General features: G+C 50.6%; 1 protein-coding gene across 1 annotated transcript; it reads right to left on the reverse strand.

The window, feature by feature from the left end:
* Positions 1-1000: 1000 nt before the first annotated feature.
* TGME49_272370 (hypothetical protein) lies at positions 1001-13805 on the reverse strand. The gene is made up of 9 exons (XM_018781656.1): positions 11752-13805; positions 8137-11171; positions 7604-7742; positions 7129-7440; positions 6477-6633; positions 5834-6070; positions 5172-5338; positions 3653-4624; positions 1001-3106 (listed from the first exon to the last, which is right to left on the reverse strand). The coding sequence occupies exons 1-9, from the start codon at positions 13102-13104 to the stop codon at positions 2372-2374; spliced, it is 7107 nt and encodes a 2368-aa protein (XP_018636692.1). The 5' UTR covers positions 13105-13805; the 3' UTR covers positions 1001-2371.
* Between the last annotated feature and the right edge of the window lie 7684 nt (positions 13806-21489).

A 21489-nucleotide genomic window follows, 5' to 3' on the forward strand; every position in this document is an offset into this window, starting at 1 on the left:
ACAGGCAGGCGCGTCGGTGTCTGACACATACTCGACAATCGGCTCAGCAATAGAGAAAACAAAACATACATGATAGTTAATCAACTTCTCAAGGCATCAGGTGTGTTTGCAAAGTAAAGTGAATCGTACTTGCACCTTCTACGCTAAAAACTTTACTGGACAATCGTTAAAAAGGGGATTGTCAACAGTGGAGCACATAGTCTAACTGTTGATAACCTACGCGTTAAGCATTGGCCCGATCCCTCTGTGTGCCTACGCTGGTTTCTCTGTATGCAGCTATAGGCTAGATCGTCGTGTTCACTCGACAGCCGCAACCTGCCAGATGGCCCTGGCATCTGTCTATGCAAGTGAAACAGCATCTGACTGCGCAGTGAAGGTGTGTGAACGAGGGACAGAGCTACAGTGGCTGTGTCACTGATAATGGAGTTCTACGTAATAATTGCCACCACATATCGACGCGGATATTGACGTGTTTACAGTTGCAGTCCTGCGCATTCTATATTGTGCAATCGTACTTCTTTATGCAGTTACAGAGAGCATAATCCTATGATGGGACGACTCGAAACGAAACGTACGTATCGGGCGAATAGTCCTTTTTCGTGTGTTCGCAGCCAAGCGTCAGTTGCGTGGGTGTAAGCTGGAGCCAAAATTCGCCTGCGTCCAGTACCTTAATGCACTCGCGTTATCATTAGCAATCGCGCATATTGCGTGTTGCGTTCCTCTATGGCAACTTTGCTATGCGTGTTTCTGCTTTCTTCCTCTAACACTACACACATGCCACGCAGGCGCCCCACTGTAAAACTCGTGAGGTATGCGCTCTGTAGAGGGCTCCAAACAGGTATTTGCCTTTAAGGTGAAGGGTTTTTTATGTCGGTGCGGCTGGGTGTTGACCCATTCAATACACTGCATGTCAGCAGCTGGGAGCCGCAATTGCTCTTGGTGTCGTACTATTGCAGGTACCCTGGCGACGGGGAATCGCGATCTACAAATTATGCTTTTCTCGAGCGAACGCTTGTTTAGTCTCGCCACAACAATTTCTTTGGAATGATACCGGACTGCGACACCAGAACCAGGGTTGGAAGGTGGTTTCGTTTCCTTAAAAAGGAGCCGCGCTTCAATTGTAGCATTACCGCAGTTCAGGAAATGGGATGATCTCGAACAACGGGCCAATTTCCCAAATGCAACGCATGAGCACATGCTACCCTTGTATTACCTTGATAAGATTTGCAGGTCTACCGGGCCACAAACCAAAAACGAATCTACCTGTTACACGAGCAAACGTGTCGCGCCGTTGCTCCCTCAGATCCAACGCGACATGATATATTATTTTGCTGGGAAAGGCCTTGCACAGGAAAAGAAGAAAACCAGCAACTCGAGGGGATGCATAGTCTCTGACAACCGAAAAACTACCGGGTGACACCGAAAAGAACAGGCAATGAATCAGGCTCTCTGTGGCACAGTAGCACCTCCATCGCTGAGAGCAAAAATCTCGACCACACGCCTCAGCTTTTCTCCGACGGCGCACATGTATGCGCTCAACTTCCCAACCGTGTATTCAACTGCCACACATACAAATTCCGTCCATCTTCCAACTCATCGCACTGCCCACAAAAGGCTAGACACTTCTTTGGTTGGACACGGCGGGCACCAACGGATGCCTGTGTGCGAGAAGACTTTGAGCACCGAAAACATCTTATTTGCGGACGCAAAACAGATCCATTGACAGGACGAAGCATAGTATCCGACGCTAGATGGGGCTGCCTTATTTAGCAGCCGGGGTGAAAGAGACGAGTCCTTTCGCCACGGCAGATTATCAAATACATAAGTTGAGTACGTACCGAGCCACGACACGAATGACACAGTAATGCAGTGGACTCGTCGAATTTGGAGTCGTCTTGTCCAATTGAGTTTCCTGCATTTTCGCGAAGCAGTAGCCGTCTTAATTTAATCACTTTCCAAAAAACGTTTAAAAGGACCATGGACACTTCTCATACTCTGTGCAACGGAACAGTAGCCTTGGAATTTGAAACCATACAACGCTTTTTCTGTAGAAGGTACGGTGTCAAACCTGACCACTGTGAATTGCGACCATATATTATAAGTCGCTTGCACAAAGGCGAAGTGTGCTAGGAAAGAGTTGATCACTTGTACACACAAACGTGTGTTGCATGACGTGGAAAAAAAGATTCTGTCAGACATATACAGTCTCCCTGTATGACTTCCTGCATTCAGGAGCCTGCCTGAGGAGGAGGGATATTATGATTCCTGAATGTGTACCGAAAAACTCTGGCGTGACACAGACGCCGACGCAGACAAGTAAGTGAAACTAGTAACCTACTGAAAGCATCCTATATAATTTGCTTCACGCAGTTCACCTGACTAGCCACTCAGGACGTTCTTCGTTCTCAAAGTGTGCCCACATGGTTTCATCCACGGATGCTTGTTGCTCGCTTGGTATCGGCGGCAGGAGGGTGCTCCCTCTGTGGGCACGGCGTGCACAAGCTTTGGCTTGTTGCATAGTGGGTTCTGGCGTTTCAACTTCAATCCCGTGTTCGTCAACTCTGCTGTTTCTCGTTCCGGTCCGGCGGACATTCCTCCAGCATGAATTTGTATTAAGGGGAGAAACCGTCGGGTCCACTGATTCCGCAGTATTTCGGCTAGCGCTGTCAGGGTCACTTTGCCCGCTATCTGGCGTTGGACACCGCCATGGCGCCTCACGTCCGTTACCACTGTCTCGTGAATCAGCTCGGGTTTCTGGTGAAACTGTCCAGTTGCATAATGGCAACGACTTGTTTGTATCACGCGATTCCCAGCGCTTCTGCAGTCGCCGATTTGCAACCAGGGTTTGCCAGGCACAGAAGAGAACAATGAAAATGATTAGAGCTGCGAGGCCCAGGAACTGATAACCGATGCCTATTAAACCTACGCTCTCTGCAGTGTCGTGACACATGCGCCGCTGCACCGTCTGGAATCTCTGAAATACTGGCGTGCAGTCCATCTTGCTCAGCAGGCTTTGGGTTCGCTTGAGGGTGTCCACTGCAGGAGCTAGAACTGTAGCTTCGGCACGTTTCTTTGAACTATGAACGCGGTCATAGATCTGTTGAGTCTGCCAAAAAAGCGCAATAGCAGCACATCATAGAGGTGACTTCGACAGCGAAGCACAGTCACTAGTAGAGGTGCCCCATGCACGTTTACGGTGCAGACTAAAACATATCCCCGATTTATACTGCTGGCACATGCCCGTATGATGCTGGGCGTAGTAACAATGCCGGCAATCTGTTTCTGTAAGTCCCAATGTCCGGGCAAGTTATAATAGTGTACGCATTAAGTTGTGGAAGAGAGCATTCAACACAAATATCGACGACACAGGAGACGAAGGCCACTGCTCTTGATACCGTATAAAAAGCACGAGGTTCCACGCTCTCTGCCTTTTCCAAACACCTCTCAGAGGTCCGGTAACATCATCAGAGTCAACGGCTACGGACAGTAAGGCATATAATACGAACCTAATGGGCTAATCGGTGCTTCACGAGATGCGCGATGTCAACTATGATGTGGGACAGTCTACCGTTCGCGTTGACCGTCTGATTTCTGTATCACTGTGTAAGGCAAGAGACAGGGAATATGCTATAACATAATGACTGTTGTTTACCTGTACGAGAAGGTCAGCTGCTTCCTGGCTCTCGACAAGTTCCATCCACTGGTCATAGTCACACCGGCGCCACTGCCGCGCATAAGGGAGAAGAATTTTAGTATCACCTTCAGCCTCCTGAGACTCCTCTGACCATACCCGCTTATCGACACCATCGATGCTATCACGTAGACGCCTGGTACTGTCGCGTTCTTGGGCGCGCACGAGTTCCAGTTCTTCATCACTCAACTGGATCTTGTCTGAGCACCGGAATGGTAAATGGAGAGGTGTAGAGAGCGGATTTCCAGTGAACATAGCAGTGGATGCGGAGCCTGCTGTGGCACGTGTGTCTTCAGTCGCCTCCGTGTTCTCAGCATCACGATCTCTACCCGGCTGAGAACCATTCGGGTTGCCCCTGGTTCTTAGGCGCTGCTTGACAGCAGCTAACCAGAGAGCGTTCTCGTATTTGATTCGTTCTTCCGGATCCGGCTTCAGTCGCGCAATTTCCGCCTGGATCTGAGGAGCATCTACTGAGAAAAACTCGTCAATCCTGTAACGCGCCAAGCGGTCTGGCTCATCCCGATGAAGAGTCTCAAAGTAAAACGGCTCTATGTACTCTTCAATGTCCAACAAGCCGTACAAAAGAAATGTTCCGCTTGCGTTGTCCTCGCCGAATGTACCCGGTACCGGCGGCAAACGCGTTTGACTTGCTTCCGTTGCCGTATCTTTCTCTCCGTTGGCTTCCGTGAACACAGTCTCGCCTGCACGATTACGCTTGGCCTGAATTCGCTGTAATTCGACTCTTAGGTATTCAAGGACATTCTCCGATGACCCGCTCATAGGAGGCAACGTCAACAGGTCCTCACGCTTCACGCCTGGCGGGCCCACGAGTTTGGCTGTAGGAATATCGAAGGGACTGCTGAATGTTCGGGCTTTGTCTTGTAAGCCGCTGTACAACACCGGAAGGTAGGTGTTGGTTCGACTCGAAGCTCCCTGGAAAAAGAAACGAAGAAAGGCCAGTATCACAACGAAGGTGAAGACTGACACCGGCCGACCAACTGCCGGATACAAAGCGCTACACACCGGCCTACAGTCGCACTGAAGGGTCCTCGTTCTTCGCTTGTATCCGAAAGCAAGCCACAGCACCAGCACAAAGCCAAAAATGAACCACAGGTACAAAAAGGACACACTCAAACAGGCACACAAAACCCCATGTTTCAAGGAGCCTGGTGTGTAGGGGTGCGCATGCTATAGCCACACGCGTATCTATATATCTATCTCTACATGTATACGCAGAATGGAACGTACGGCCTAGAAGAAGTTTGCTGGAAGGCGTTCTAGTTCTCTGCGTATGCACACTGATGATCCAATTGTTCCCTTGCTGTGACTCCTAATTTATGGAAACACACTAATTCCGTCACAGGAACACCTCTATATATCCATGTATAGATTCGTATCAGATGTGCACTCTGAATAGCTCAACGCATGCCAACAAGGATACAGAGTAGCCACTAGACGGGTTTCTGCAACTTTTCCTGACCTGTGAAGAGAGAGCATACGTGTCGAAAAAGAACACCCAAGCTGTATCTTGGAGAACCGCATGCGCAAAAGAAATGCCGAGAAGAAACTGATCCATCATATGCAGGTTGACAGAGTCGAACGCCCGTCGCAGAGACTGCTCGAACTCTCCAACTGAACTTGAGAAGTCTGAGAATAAAGGCAAGGAGAAAGCATGGGAGCTCGACACAAAACCCAATAGCAAAGAAGAAGTCCACCTAGCACCGTAATGGAAGAAGTGCAGATAAACGCAAGACTACTGGCGGAGGGGGCGACAGAAGCGTGCACGCCAAAGTCTCAGGTCTCGAGTGATCACACGAGGAGCAGACGAACCAGAGAAGAAATACCGAAAGGAGGAGACCCCTTTTCACGAGAACATACGGAAAGAACAAATCACGCAACGAATGCAACTATCAAAATGCAGTCGAAACGTACTAGTTCATGACATACCAGCCTTGCTCCTGAATGGTTCTACCAACACCGAGTCGACGCCAGCCCAATGGAGCCTCCTAACAAACGCCAGGAGTCGTGCGGCAGTCTCGCTAAATGTTCTAAAGCCACTAGCATAGTTCGTCTTTGTTTAAGTCGTGAGGGCTGAAAGAAACGCTCTTTTCCCCCATAGGTACCTCTCTTTCTCATACTCACCCTGCAAGCCAAGAGCCTTAGTGAGGTTTCTCTCCACAGGCTCTTTGTCTGTGTTGGTGGCAAAGCAGGCCTTTGCGGCCTCAGTCGCTTTTTGCGCGTCAACGTCTCCAGGGTGTGATGCCCAAGAAAGGGCAAGGGCTTCTACGACACCAGGGTGTTGCACTTCCCTTGAAAGGAAAAGGCAAGCGTCCACTTGAGCAACGGAGACAACCAGAAGTGCACCTCCGATGATGAAACCTGGGCGAAAGGAGAGAACAGAAAACAACCGGTTGCCCGGAGGAAACGGACGGCCTCGTGATAGTTCGCTTTCCTGGACATGTGCCCCTGCAAGTGCGCTTCTACAACTACACCGCACGTGGAGCTTGGGCAACTGGATTAACGGTCATCAAAAAGTTGGGAAAGAACGTGCGAGCAGCACTTGAAGGGCGGCCGGGTGTAGAGACTTCCTCATCTTCTCGTGCTTGCCTCTGTCATTCCATACGCAGTCGGGGCCGCATGGAATTTCTCCGCGACTTTAAACAAGCCCTGCGATTAAGCCGGTGCAAGTGCCTCCAAAGGCGAACTTGTTGCTTTGGCATTCACCACTTGTGCTTGCAAAAGTTGTGTCAACTTCGACAATTTTATGGAAACGTAAAACACTTACTGAATACGGCGAGGAAAAGCGCAATGGGCCAGAAGACGAGAGAGGGGACTGTGGAGCACTTCGTTTCTCCCGGTTGCCACCAGAAACACAGGCAGCCAAGGTAGACGAGCATGAGCACGAGTAAAACGCCGATCAAACCCGTCAGAACATACAAGGCCTGCAACGACACGAGGAAAAAACAGAATTCTGTGTCTTGTTAGAGACGTCTACGTTCGGCGACAAGAGTCCCAGCATCAGACTGCATGACTCATTACGCGGCCCTCGAACGTCCCACTCATCTGGCACCTGAAGAAGAACAATTGCATCAGAGTGGTCTGTCCCCACCAATGCTAGTTATGTCTCTGTGGACCACCACATCTCCACCAATACACCGGCACGTAAGAAGCTCCGAAAAACGACTCCACCTGTCCACATGTGACCACATCGTGTCTGTCGAGTTTCTTAGAGCACCTCCACTGCTTCAGCGGGTAGTCGTAAGTATCCAGCAACCTGTGTCCCTATTGCCAATAATCATTATATACGTCACCATGCATGCAATACCAATCACAAAACAGCTGTCTTTAGACCGCATGTTACACATTATGGAATTGGATTTCTAGATTTCTATAAAATGAAAGCTGTGTGACGTCTCCCCGCTCCATCATATGCTCACCACTGTTGCATGCGGCTTGGCCGTGTCCAGGAACCGGATGCCCCTTTGAACCCTGTCAGAGCTGTCCTCAACGGCGTCATCGACTTGGTGGAACAAGTCACCGTTCAGGGAACTGTGGAGTTCACTTGAAAGATCTTTGACTGCGACCATCATTTCCTGACATTGTTCCTTGAGCTCTCGGACATGCTGATGAAAACGTGGAATTCTTGAGAGGATCACAGTAAATGTCGGCGACGCAATTGCAAACGCCAAACTACGGTGAAACCGTTCGCCAGCAGGGCCCGGGGTTTGGTTCGAAGGATCCTCTACCATCTGCAGAAAAAATGCCATCGACCCAAACGTGTACCCTAACACATACACATGTATAGACTCATATTGCCCAATCCTACGTCATTATCCACAGTAACGCAGGTATATATAGCTGTGTATAGATGTCTCTACCGCGTGCGTTACCTACGCAAGTGCAAACACTTACAATGCGTGCATTCTGGAGATGCTCCTCAAGAATCGCAATGTCGGTGTTGGCGTCCAGACCCGTTGCCGTCGCATTCATCAGCACCTTTTGCAAGCCTCGTGGTGACTCTCCGTCGGAGAGATCCCGAATATGTTTCAGCCTGAACACCCGAAAACCGGGATGGGCACAACGGATCGTCACCGGGACAAAATAAAGACACCTCTAGGGGATCTGTGCCGCCCAGCCTACGCGCGAATCTGAACGGGGCCTCCCGGTTGACGCACGTCCCACATACATAAGACTATATGCTTGGCCTCCACAGAAACCTTCCCCTCAAGCGGCTACTGCATGTGCCCGTGACGAACCCTTCACTGGAGGATTCCAATTGCTGCTGGTCGCGCGTACGTGAAGAGAAAGGCATGCAGACACCCCCAACCGTTTCGGCTTATGCGGGCGGAGTGAGCGACATAGGGCGGTGTTATTTCTTATCATAGTCAATTCTACGAATACATAAACAGGCTCGAGAGCCACCCCGCCTCCACATATCTTCTTACAGCTTCAAAGCGGGTTTCAATCCTGCAAAACCGCCTTCTTTTCTCGGCTCGTCTCCGCCCTTTTGGCTTCCTCTGGCTTCTTGATGTACACCGCCTTCACTCCTTGAAGTCCCCCATGCATACTGACGAAGATGAGCACCGCCTTCCAGCTGGTCGTGCAAAGGCGGCAGAACACCCGGGCCATTCTCACCCGTTTCGAGAGCTCTGCGTGTCTGGCTCTCCTCTGGCAAGTTCGCCGCCAGTTCACGGACTGCAGCCACCACGCCCACCAGCACTGAGGCTGGGTCTCGAATGCCTGAAGCTTCGACATTTCCTTCGCGCCCCAGAAGGCTTCCGGCTGATGTCTCCGTACTCCGCGCACCGACAAACTCTGCCGACGCATGCGTCACCTCGTTCGGAAATGTGGCAAGCTGCGGTCTCAGCGGCTGATCAGCCTGTGAAGGGAGATGTGCGCCAGGTACAGCATTGCCTTCAGACTCTCTCTTCGCTATTCCCACCGCGCTTGATTCTTCTGAAAAGTCGTAAGTTGACAAGGCACCCTGATCGTCTTCGGATGTATCTGTGTTTTCATGTTCTGACGATGTCTGCTCTGGAACCGGCTGACTCATGCCGCCCTCGGACCACTCCAACGGGAAGACATGCTCTGGATCACGAACTTCGGCATTGGTCAAAGCAGAAGTGAAGAATGAAGGATTCATTACGCCTTCTGGGTTGCCGGTGCTTGGCGACGCGCGTGCCTCTGCTGGTGCCCCCTCAGAGAGATCAGAGCGGGTTGCCTCTGAAAGAGTTTCGCGTGGTTGCACAGAGAGCTGTCCGCCCTTCAATTGAGACTGAGGATCCCGATTTTCTTGCTTCCGATCTCCTGACAGAAACGCGGGAGATTCGGTCAAAAACTCCCCAGGCGGTTCCGGATGTCCAGACGACTCTTTTGGCCCGTTATCGAAACTTGTGCTTTGCACAGCAGGGTCTGCTGTCACTTGCTGACGAGGTCCTGTATATACCTCACTGCCCGTGCCTTCACTGTTCAACCGCGGTGCTCTGGGGCCTCCGGCCTTCTTGCGGTCTCCCTTTTTTCCACGTTTCTTTCTACCGAAGCCGAAAAACCGTCCCCACTGCAATATCGTATTGACAGCCTTGACGTACCACGGCTGTTTTGGAGACGAACCCTTCTTTATCTTCCCCTTCTCGCTATCCCTGCTTTGTGGTGACATCGAATCCGCGCTTAGCCTGCGAGAGATTGGTGAAAGTAAGGGAAGCGGCTTTATCATAGCTTCTTCAGAGCCCGTTTTGTTCACACCACCAGCGATGCTGCCGTCCGGAAACCTCTGCATATCCCTAGAGGTTGCTTCCCGCCCTACCACCTCTGGCAACGATGCCAAAGAACCACCTGAAGAGTACGGAGAGAAGTACGGAGAGGAGAACAACGAGAGACGCCTCCTGCGCATGCCTTCGGCATTGCTACCACCGTCGTAACTCCTGGCACCAAGCTGCTCTTTCGTTATCTCCTTGCCAACTTCACTAGTTTCGAGCGCAGACAGTCCCACTAACGATTCGCCTATCGCTCCTCGTTCCCATGTTCTCGCTGCGAGTTCGCTGAGCCGAAACAGTCTCGCGCCATGGCGTGCTAGGAGAAGCGCACCGGGCTCCTCGCCGAGGTGTTCTGACAAAAGGATCGTGGCATCTTCCAACAATTTGTCAGAGAGGAAGGGAGGCCGAATCCCACCCCACTGTGCTTCTTCTCTCTCGGACCTAGTGTCCAACAGTGGCGTCGCCGTATCCCTAGGGCGAAAGTGAGGACTGCCGCGCACTTTGTATAGGCTGGAAGCTGGCAATGCTGGGAAAAGAGTAAGAGGGCGGTTGGGGAGTGCTTTCGTTGCAGTCAGATGATATGTAGAAGGCACAATTTTCACAGGCGACGGTCCTTCCGCTACGGACCGGGGTGCCGCAGATGCCGAAGTCGATGGGAAAGTTTCAGGTGGGCCAGGGAGGTCCGGTCCGACCGCGGAATCACCGTGAACGAGTTGAACAAAAAACTCAGTGGCAGCACAGCCTGCGTCGTCGACAGCCTGTCGGAGCTGAACGGAAAAGCTGAAAACGAATAAAAGACAACTGACAACCCCGAGAAGTGTCAGAAAAAGAAGAATCAAGCAAGTAACCCTTGCAGCTGGTCTTGGAGCCCAAAAGGTAGGCAGGCCGCCTTGCTTGACTACCACATCGTCCCCACTGGAATCTGCGCGAAGGCCAGTCGTCCCCTCTCTGCTGAGAGGAAGTAGTGGCTGTAAAGGACGAACCGCACTTCGGTGTACGGAGGTAGATCCGACAGGGGCCAAACATCCGGTGGTGTTGCTCTCCAGGGGGCTGTGCGAAGACGCGCCATCACCACCAGAAGACGTCGGCTGGTAGCGATGACACCAAAGCCAGAAGCAGCGCTTGCCAAGACAGCCAAGACAGCACACACTGCCATCGCAGTGGTCGGGACGACAACAAATCCCAAACGCACCGACGACAATGAATGGGACAGCAATCAACAGGACAAACCCGATAAACAGTGGCACTAAGTACGCGGATATGGCACCTGAGTAAATCTTAATGGCAGGCACGATACCCCTGTCCCATCCATCTGCAGACGAAAGAGGAACGGAAGGCCGCGCCGGTGCGGCGGAGAAGTCGAATTCAGTGCTACCTTGTCCAGTCTCCTCCGACCAAGACACCGCGGCTGACAGAGCTTCCGCCGATTGGGCTCCTGAAGAAAAAGGAGGACCTTCAGTAGACCCAGGGGGGTTCTTTAGCGCAGGCAATGATTGTCGAGAAAGCACTCGTATTCCAAGGGTGCTGCTACCGCCTTTCCTTTGTCTATAGCCCTCTGCAGCACGGGAAAAGGACGAGATACCCCGGGGCGGCACGACGAACCAGTCTAACAGTGCGAAGCCTGCTCGCCGAATTGTAGGCAACTCTCGCACTCGGTTCCGAAAAATAGCTGAGGGCAGAGCCTCTCGAAGAGTTGAGCCCGGAGAAGCGAGGGACTTGGATAGATTCTGGGGAACGCAGACATGCAAGCACAGCTAACCGGATAAACAAGAATTGGATCACCTGATTGTATGAGTATGATGAACTGACAATTTCACTTGTCCCCTTGCTAGCTGCCTATGCCGGGAAACTGGCCTGCACACGACATGCTATTACCTGCCTTTGACAGCATTTTCATCACTGCCAGACAACGCTCCAACAGCATTACTGGAGCCGCTTTCATGGTGCAAAGGCCACACAGGGTAGAACGTGTTCATACTGGAGTATGGGCACTCGGACAGCTACGAAACGATCTTCGGATTCTATCTAGTTCCCCAAATTGCTCGTCGTCCGAGCACGGTGCCGAAATCGTGCATATAAACAACTGCAAGTGCACATACAGGCTGAATTAGAGGACTAGGTAACTGGAGTTATAGTTTTTTAACAATAGCTTCCAGGTGTGGATTAGTTTTAAATCTACCATCTGTAGCCACCGCCTTCATCGGATCACTGCGTAGCTGCGATTGAACCGCGTGAACGGCTCATACGGAAGCAATCGCTCAAATCTACAACGTTGAGACTTCCCCGTTAGTACATGACAGGGCTCACCAGCAAAACTGTAGGCTTTCCCGATGTCGACTGCACCTTCGCAGCGGTACATACGAATTGTGTGGTGAACAAGAGGTTATCCGAGGGACGCTCTTCCTCTGGAAGTTCGTGCTCATCCCCCTCTACCTGCTGTAGCTCCCTCGGTCGTCCAGCATTTCCCGCCAAATTGGCACCCGTTGCACGGTCTCCCTTGCCGCCGTCCAACAACTCAACTGACGGGCTGGACCAACGCACATAATAGCCGTTGTTGAGTCGAGTGGATAGCGGGAGCAATTCAAAATGGGCGCGGGTCAACCAGCTTCCGGGAAGCGCACACCCGTTAACGGTTTCCACGTCCTCCGATCTACCTTTCTCAATTGCTGACGGCTTCTCATTCCTTCCGTCGCGGCCCCGGTACCCCACCGCCTTCATCCTCACATTCCCCACATCGACAGTACTACTGGCTGCCCAAAGGTTGAGGCTTAATTGAACTGGAGAGCACTTGAGCTTCCGCGGCTTCTGAACGTTCATCCCGGGTGGAAGTGTCTGACTACTTTTGACAGGAAACTCCTGTCGTAACGGGGCTCCGTTGCTGTCATCGCTACTTGCCTGAGCCTCGTCCGCTTGTATCTGGAGACTCTCGGAAAACGCGTCACCAACCAAAGATATTTCACCCGCTGGACCCTGTGTCTGGTCTGAGAAATGTCCTTCGTCTATTGCGGACCCCGCCACGTTAACAGAAGAATCCGCTGATGACAACGTCATTTGCCCACCGGACGGGACGGGTACCAACGACAGCTTGACAAGCAAACCTATCAACATACATTGTAAAGTCCGTCTAAATGCTCGAAAAGAACACGTTTTGTATGGTCCCTGCGGCAGGTGTACGGTACGATTCGACAGACAGGATACTCTGCAGTCGCTCGCAAACAATTGCTCTCTGAGGCCGTCGGTCACCGGCTTCTGCCTACAAGAGAGGATACACTCTGGAAACAGACTTCTGTGTCCAGCGTTTACCGAATCAGCGGATTCCTTAGTTGACGTTGCTACTAATCGACACCACGAAGTGCACAGCGGACTTCCTTCATTTGATACCCGACATTCTGGACGCCACCAGTGTGACATCAATCCGGACGACACGAGACGCGACGGATCAGAAACAAGTCTACCACACTTTGGTAGATATTGCTTCAGACCCTTGAATTCACGTTTACAGCCATGTGACCGATCCAAAGCAAATGAGGGTCGCACTGTAGATCGGCATGGCCCACTCTGATGTGCATCAAACGGCGAAAAGGGCTCCTGTGTTTGTATGTGCTTTCTGCCCATCTCGTAATCCTTTGAGTAATGACTGTCAAAATGGTCCATTGTCATCCAGACTTTGCTTCAACATCTCCATACTGTTATAGATGGAATTACCTCTTGGTGATCCGTTTCGATATAAAACACGAGATGGAAATTATCAGGTGACTCGGGATTAATCCCATACGCGACGTCACATCGAGAGACATGATTGTTTTCAAAGCGACGGGGAAACTTTCAGTGATGTATGAGCATTGACACCAAAGAAAAAAACGCCCGTTTGCATCTCCTCGTCTGGTCCAGAAAACAAATTGTGCAACTAAACAGTAGTATCGCAACTTAGGGAATTAGCGAATTAAAATTGAGAGGCGATAGTCGACTCCAAAAACGACACCTTCTCCTATGCAGCGGCAGCTGGGAGGAAAGGCACCGGTCCTTCCCGGGACGGCGCGGAAGCACACGTGACAGCAAATGAATACAGCTTGCTGCTAAGACACATCCGAGACCACGGAACACTTGTAGCGTGGTGACACTAGGGGATATTTCGGGATATAGGCGAGCCAACTGAGCTGAAATGAAAACCGGCAGACGCCAGAGAGCGAACGCGTGAACACGTCCCAGTGCACACTCGTCGGATAGACAAACAGCTCGCTGGACGTAGGAAGCCTGAGAGGGAGACGCAGGTCACTCAGATGAGCGCCGAGACCAACACGGCGAGCAGCGTTGTATACCGCGGAATCATGAAATAGACAAATAAAATATAATAACGAAATACCAATTTCAATTAGGCAGAGGTACGTTTGGCTAACCGGAGTTTGGTAGTCAGCGTACAATCATTGGTTGTGCACGTCTGCTGATATGACGTGTCGCGTCTCCCGCGCAGGATGCCGGCGACGCAGACACGGATTGACACATGTCTGGATGAACTATTGTAATCATGGCGGATACAATGTTGTTGAAAAGCGGCTAACGTTCTGTCCAACGCGGGGAGCGCAGTTCACAATTGATTCTGTTTGCGTCAGCAATAACCGAGCCAGCGAACTTTGGTACACGTCAGTGGAGAACTACACGCAGAACAGCGGCCGTGTCTAGCCTCAGACCACGAGACGTTCTGTGATCGCTTCATATCCGTGTCATAAATGACTAGTGCGCGGTATTCTTCCGTTGAGTTCTTATGTTGAATGATGGCACCATGGGCAGCCTAACTTAGGTGAGCAGCTGTCGACGCCCGTGTCGGTGAGACGGCAACGAATCTCGTGAGACGGATCGGGTCAGACCAATACCAATATGGCTCGCTAGTCGGCGTAATGTTTCAATTACAGCTAAACCGGTGACTGCATGTACTTGTTGATCACCCGAAGACGCAAATTTTGAGAAGCATGTGTAGTAGGTGGTTAGTTTTTCCGTCCGCGGGAGATGCCCGGAGAACACTAGAGACGCACCAGCTCTAATTAAACCAAAGCCAGCCGCCATCGTGTGTCTCTCGTACAATCCTGACAGCGCTAGTTCATTTGAGATCAGCCTGCGTGTACTTAAACTCGGGGAAATGAGTGGATTTCACATCTATACTTTCACTCTCCCTGTATGTTTCCAGTCTATCATACATTTCCGTGTGCTGACACAGGTCTCAATACAAAGGGGTGGAAGGAATGAATTAACATACCATAACAGAGAGGTTGTTCTGCTGGTATTATTTTAACGTGTCAGTAATCATCGCCACCTCCCAGTCGGTATGTGGGTCGCGGGCTCGTCGATAAGCTACTTTCGCTTTTCTGGGTTCACTTGCTTCGTGCCACGAGAGCGCCTCCTACACACCTTTCGTCCCTAGGCGCTCGCTTTTCTTTTAAAGACTGAACTCGAAGCAGCCATATTCTGTATAATGCTACCACCTCACGAACGTAGTTGAGGCACCGCGGGTGTTTACATCCGGTTTAAACGATGCGGCGTCGGCGGCACTTCAGTAAAGTGACCCACGCCAACAAGCGACTGGGAATTCGAAGGGGGACGGACACCAGTCGCATTCGTAACAGAGATTTTAACGTGCAACCAGTTGAACAAATCATCAGATGGTCTGCCGAGCATCGTCCAGCAGAACGTGGCACCACGTCTCATGACGAACTTTATATTTGCGGAGCATCGTGTGTGGAATCTATGGAACACGATAAAACATATAAAAGAGGGCATATCTGGATGCCGGGGTCATGCGTCCCTACTGAGAACAAAAACACTATCTGGATTCTACCGTCTGAAGGCACTTCTCATACATCCAAACTACCGCCCCTCCGCTTTAGTAACCGTCCTGGCGATTAAAAGCGACTGATACGGAATATCACGAAAGACGAACACCGAGCAACTCCCGTCAAGAACGCATCCGGGTACATGTGGCCAACCCTCCGTGGTAGCAACGGACATCCACATCACTTCCACGGGAATCCTCTGACGAGCATCACCATAAACTATCACCTAATTTCCAGCTGTAACTTTCCCAGTGGTATATTCCTTCTTGGAGTTCGGCAGCCTCCGGTATCCAACTTCCATTTTTTCCCCCGTAGTCGATTGGGTGTGCAACTTAACGAAACGTTCAGTTCTTCAAATGTTAAGTTGATTGTATACCATAGCACCGCTGCAACGAAATCGTCAAACGTTTATTTCCGCATCTTTGAGTACTCACGTTTTCAAACTAGTGTTGTCCTTTACGTAGTCCCTCGCAACTTTACCGTTTTAGACCATACGAATGTACACTCCACTTCCCCTTGCCTTTGACAGACGGGGCAACATTGTTCAGCAAAACAGCGGTGAAACGTTCATCGTCCGCCGACGAACCGACCTGTGTGCGGGGATCTGCCTCCCCCGAGAAGCATTCAGGATGGTAAAACAGACGAAGCTTCCTACCGTCACGGACAATCACCTCTGAGTTCTTTGCTACGCCCTTTTTACACTCTCTACAGGTGTGGCCAAACCGATTAACTACACGACGACTCACCGTCCAGTAGGGAATATCGGCGTCGTTGCAGCTTCTCCTCCGCTAAGACCTTGTAGCTTACACAAGGATGATGCTGAAGAGGATTCAATGTGAGCGCAAGGAAATGCCTGCCTGCTAGTCGACAGCCCCAGCTGGTGCAGAAGCTCCATCTGCAGCAGCGGATCGTTTGTCGCCCGTATTATGTGATGGACCTGTGACTGTCGCGCTCCTCTGTTCGGATCGTGTTTCGCTACTCGACAGGGAAGCAGGCATATTTTGTGTCTTTCGATTTGTCGAATGCCGCAGCGCAATGGCCATTCCTGGCGTAGGACGACGCGCGAACGAGATATCGGAAGCATTAAGAGATGCCTCGCTCTGTGTGAACGCATTTTGGCGCACATGCCCGAATAGCGCATGACCCATCCTTCCCATTCCCTGTCCTGCTACAGATGCTACCCTTCTGCTTGCACATTCACCGACACTCCGATTTTTCTTCACATTCAGGTGTGCTTTCGGTTGCGCAGATCCACCGGCTGACATACTCCGATGAACCTGTACAACAGAACGCGGAAGCAACGTCAGAGCTTTAGACCGTGAGCGTCCGTTCATCTTCGTGTCCCCTTTCATAAGTTTGTCCTCCTCAGCAACTTCAAGAGAACGAGAGAAGGTGGAGAAACACTCCGTCACCGAACACACAGAGGGATGTAGCATACCGGTGGTGCGGGGCCAACGCTAGTAGGGTTTGGGGACGAAAAGGAGTGCCGTTGGAAACCAGCGCTGGAGATGAGCGACATCCGACGCTGAATGTTGTTGTAGTAGCTGGAGAAATGAGGAGCGGTTCATAGCTGTCCAGGAATCGGGAACGTCCTCCTTGTGACCTCCCAAAAGTGTTCCGCTTGTTCCGATTTGCTGTCAACGTCAGTTTTGGTATCGAGCTGCGTTGACTGCGTTGATGTGCCGCTAAACGATGCACATGCTCTTGTGAGTCAGTCACACAAAGAGGAAACGATTCAATGACATTCAACGCGGTTTTCTCCATATCGCGTGGAACTAGTCCCGAGCAACCTCTATTCTGAGGTTCCCCCTCGGTCGCGGAATAGCTCGTCCCTGTCGACTTTTGGTTGAATTTCTCGCTTGACATCACACTGCAAGTGCGGCCCCAACTCATGGTTGAGGGACGATCCTTACGCCGTTGCTTTGCTCATTCAAACGAGGCGTTTTTTTGCCGTAACTTCGTGTTTCTCAATAGTCTGCTCATACTTTGTAGATAACGCTACCTTAGGCACCCTAAACGTCAACGGCCGCATGTAAGGCTCGGATCGCAGTAACCCTGGGCAATTCCGAGCTTAGGTCACATGTGATTCTTCTTTTGAGGTTCCTTGCCACAAGCCGTCACGGACTGGTCGGTGGGCAGGCCGAGTAACGCTATGGCTTCTGACATCGTGCAACGATTGTTGAGTGTCACATGGAGCCAAAGACTTCGTCGAATCGTCCAGGCAGACACTTCTCAACTCTGTGACGGTTGCCGTTTCCATCTCCGGCGAAGTTGAGACGGAGGGCACGGCCTCGGTTCGGGTGCTGTCCTCCAGCTCCCTTGCACCAGTGTGACACGTCGTGTTATGGCCCTACAGTGTTGGGAGCTCGCGGAGGGACGTTTGAGTGACAAAAAATGGAAACTGGTGGTTAGAGCGGCATGCAGGTTCGATCTGCATGTGGCAGGGAACCTGATAGCGTTTTCATATGTGATGCAGAAAGTTTACTCTGATGTTTCGACGACCACAAGAGTATAAGCAGTGCAAGATCGGCCATTCCTGTGAAGGCCGACAGAATCCTTCCTGCAGATGTGCGTCGAGAGAGCCACGGTTTTATTGTAAATGTATTCAGCAGATACGGCGAGTGTCAGTTTTTGGTCGACCGACGAACACATGAAACAATGCTAGCAAACACGCTTGTGCGGGGGTGAAGGGCACGTTTCCAATTTAAGCCGAACTGCAGCGAAGCCTCTCTAGGAGTAAGTATGCCCATCCCAGAAGCGATACTGACGCATTCCACAAGATCACGGAGGCCACTAGCAGCGTCAGATGCATCCCTCTGGATACAGAGCCTTTTTTCGCTTAACACCTGTCTTGAAACCCCCAGGATACTGCAGCTCCTTAGCATAACAAAAGTCAATATAGGGTACAACACCTGCGACTTTCTCGGAACGAAGCTTTTTACAAAACTGCGTATGATCCTAAAGTAGAGCAGCTAACGGGATGCGATCTCCTTCGGTCACCATGAAGCTGACGCCTTTGTGGGTTTCCCCGCGAATCGCACCTGCCGAAGGCATGATGGCACGAGGGGTTTTTGTCGAACTCTCGCCATTCGCTGTGTTTTCGACGGCGCCGGTTAGAGGCAAACGAGGATTAGAGAAGAATTGACGACTCAGCGCGATTAACTCGTGTGGCTGCAAACATGAAGAAGGATGATACCCTTACGTCCAAAGACACACACTGAAATAGGTGGTGCTCGTTGCCGCGTGCATATGAGCATTCAAAAATTGTTGAGGTATGATTATATATTTTCTTATAACGGAAGACCAGGAGGCCGCATCAGTGGGGCATCAGTTGGATACTATGAAAACAATCGCGGAGAGCAACGGATCAAAATGGGTAAAACACAGAAAGGCGTGCATCACAAAAAACTGGTGAGCGGCAGCCGCTATCACGATGAATAAATCTGACTCTTAACACTACAGCGTGTCAAACACAAGCACGCACATCTACAACAACACCGCTACCCGTAGGAAAGCGGGCTGCAAGCGCAGCGCAGAACATGCCGCGCCTGGTTCACGCGCCTCTACGGACATCAGCGGTGAACTGAGCAGGCCGAACAGAGACAACCGGTCTGCAGTCATGTCGAGTCACATATCTGCAGTATTGTTGAACACAGGAGCCTGACACACAAACGGCTAATTTCACTATCGTGAGGATGTGCTTTCTGCACCGTTCTTTGACCACGGAAGCCTTTGTTTCGGCGGCAAATCGGAGAGGCATGGCAACGAAGAATCTAACCATATATTGGATATGAGAACTATTCCTCAAATATACACGAAGTTAACAGTAGCAGCAGCGGCAAGCAACGGGCCACAACTGTTCACTAGCACAAGGGAGCAGCCTTGGAAAAATTGGGTGGCCAGTTCTGGCAGAATTCGAGAGTGTTTCGAAATGCATGGCAACCGTTCCAATGTATTATACTGTGCACCTCAAAACACAAAAGCATCTCACTACCATGGACACATACAAGGACACTGAAATTCAGTTAATTATATTCGAAGGCGTAATGTATGGTCACCACGATAAGTGCTAATGCGGAGAGGCAAAGAGCGGCCGTCGACCTCGATGCGAGTTTCATATTCGTGGATACAATCGAACATGTCAGGCAATCGCTTGCGTGCGTGCTTGGAGCAATGGGGCAAGCATTACAGCATATGAGCCGACGAGTGTGGTAGATCACGTGTGACGGTGTTCTGGAACAGGTCGACATGCATCACTGTAAACGAGGTTCGGACGGGCGCGATCCCGCTATTGACAAAACCTTCTTGGCCTCCAAAAAACTTAGTTTATGGAAAAAGCAGGAGTAAATCATTCTACGCGTAAAATCATTGCTGCTCTTCGTTGGTGATGCAACTGGATGCCTCGCTAGATCTTAATCAGTTGTCCGCGCCGACCGGAGACAGCAGCCGCTATTCAGGCTTCTAACGGTGTGCCGCATACGTGTAGCGGTAGGCTCGTCAATCAAAAGCAGTGGCTTCTTCTACCCTGTTCAAACCTATTTCAATCATGAACTGTTTGTTTTGCGTTTGCTACGCCTGTTGCATGCATGAGGTGGTTGGGGACCAATCGGATGATCCTACCGCGACGTCTGTTCATGTTGCGGTATGAACGAGGCTGTCTGCCTGAACCGGTGATCGCATGACACTCGACTTTCGTTTGTAAGCAAGTAGTAAGCTGCCCGTTATCCTACAGATTCTTCTTGGTGGTATAACTCTTCCACGGAATAAACAACACAAATGCATTCTGACCTCACCTGTGTCACCGTCGACAACAATTGTTTTTCTATCTCGGAAAATGGAATGATGATTACCAGGGGTTAGATAACTCACCAGAAGGATACCATGGAGGTGGTATAGTAGTTCGTCTCGTGAAATGGTTTGGATATTTTCTTCCTGTGGACAGATACAAATGCGCCAAAGATGTGGCTTGCCCAGTTTTCGAGGAAGCAACAACGTGCGGGGATGCCTGTCTGATTCTGATTGTCAGCTTTTTGAGTGACAGCAGCAATGAGGGTTTCCGTCTCCCGTCTGCCTTAGACAATAAATACGAATATTCATCTGTGGTGAAGAAGGCTGCCCGTACATATGCATACCAGGAGCCAATAGACATGCTCACAAGCCCGTACTCCGATGAACGGCACAGAGTACCAGTATACGTCATTGAGAGTCAGACAGTGTACCACTTGCAACAAGCGTGCAATACGAACAGCTGGTAACTGAACGTGGTTTTTCATTCAGCGACTATGCGGGAATACACGTCAGAGAGTATGCTTACAAATAAGCGAAACGTTTACTGAGATAGGAACGTGGCAAAATAGGTAAGCCGGGTACGACAATCGTGACCGAGGGCTAACGGGGGAAGGTTGCTGCAAAATAGTTGTACTGCGGCAATGGAATGCAACTTCGTAACAAACTGGAAGGACAGTGGCGCCTCAGTTGCGAGAGGCTAAAATGGTGGGTGGGTACGAGAAAGAATCAAAGAAACTCTCTGACGAATTCGTGCAAGATCCACCGCAGACTTCCCGTTTCGCAGTTAGGATGATCTCTATACAGTATAACGTGACATGAGACCAAAACTTCTTTAGAGATTTATATTTTGGATGAATGTATATTAGCGGAAAGGAGGAAGCAACGCTTACAAGCAGGAATGAAAAGCACTGCTACGTGGTGGCATTAACTTCTAACTTCATGTGTTTTCGAATGACAGCATAAGCATGTGAACCCTGTTTTTTTCTTTTAGAAGAACAAGAAATGACGTGCTATGCCGGGTGCTGACCTTGAGCGCATGAAGTACACCAGATATCTTGTTCTTGATTAACGCCAAGTCGCTGACAGGGTACCTTGCCGGGTGGGCCTGCATATGCTGACCCAAAATCCACAAGCAGAACAGAGAAAAGCAGAAACTGTAAAGTATCGTTTCGTCTAGATTAAAAACGACGTCGTGGTACTTCCATCAACACTGCTATTGCTATACTTGTCACGCTACCTATGCGCGAATCTACACCGACAGCAATTATGTTAACCCTTAAAAACTGCTTCTGTTACATATAAATCCTTCAACGTTCTACGGTGCGGTGGGGGATTCCAAATGCTGAGAGAATACCCGAACTGCTTTTTGCCCGTTATTGTTCTTTGAATATAGCGCAACACGTACTTCCCCTTACGGGCCGACCAGTGTTCC

Source organism: Toxoplasma gondii, chromosome VIII (genome assembly GCF_000006565.2).
Source record: "Toxoplasma gondii ME49 chromosome VIII, whole genome shotgun sequence".
NCBI classification, from domain to species: domain Eukaryota; phylum Apicomplexa; class Conoidasida; order Eucoccidiorida; family Sarcocystidae; genus Toxoplasma; species Toxoplasma gondii.

What these genes read in the sequence shown, in the direction of transcription:
- TGME49_272370 (XM_018781656.1), bottom strand. Translation starts at nt 13,104, where the DNA reads ATGACAATGGACCATTTTGACAGTCATTACTCAAAGGATTACGAGATG. An exon ending in TTGAAACCCGCTTTGAAGCT is followed by an intron (nt 7,743 to 8,136) that starts GTAAGAAGATAT and finishes TCGGGTGTTCAG; the next exon opens with GCTGAAACATATTCGGGATC. An exon ending in GCTTTTCCTCGCCGTATTCA is followed by an intron (nt 6,071 to 6,476) that starts GTAAGTGTTTTA and finishes CCTTTCGCCCAG; the next exon opens with GTTTCATCATCGGAGGTGCA.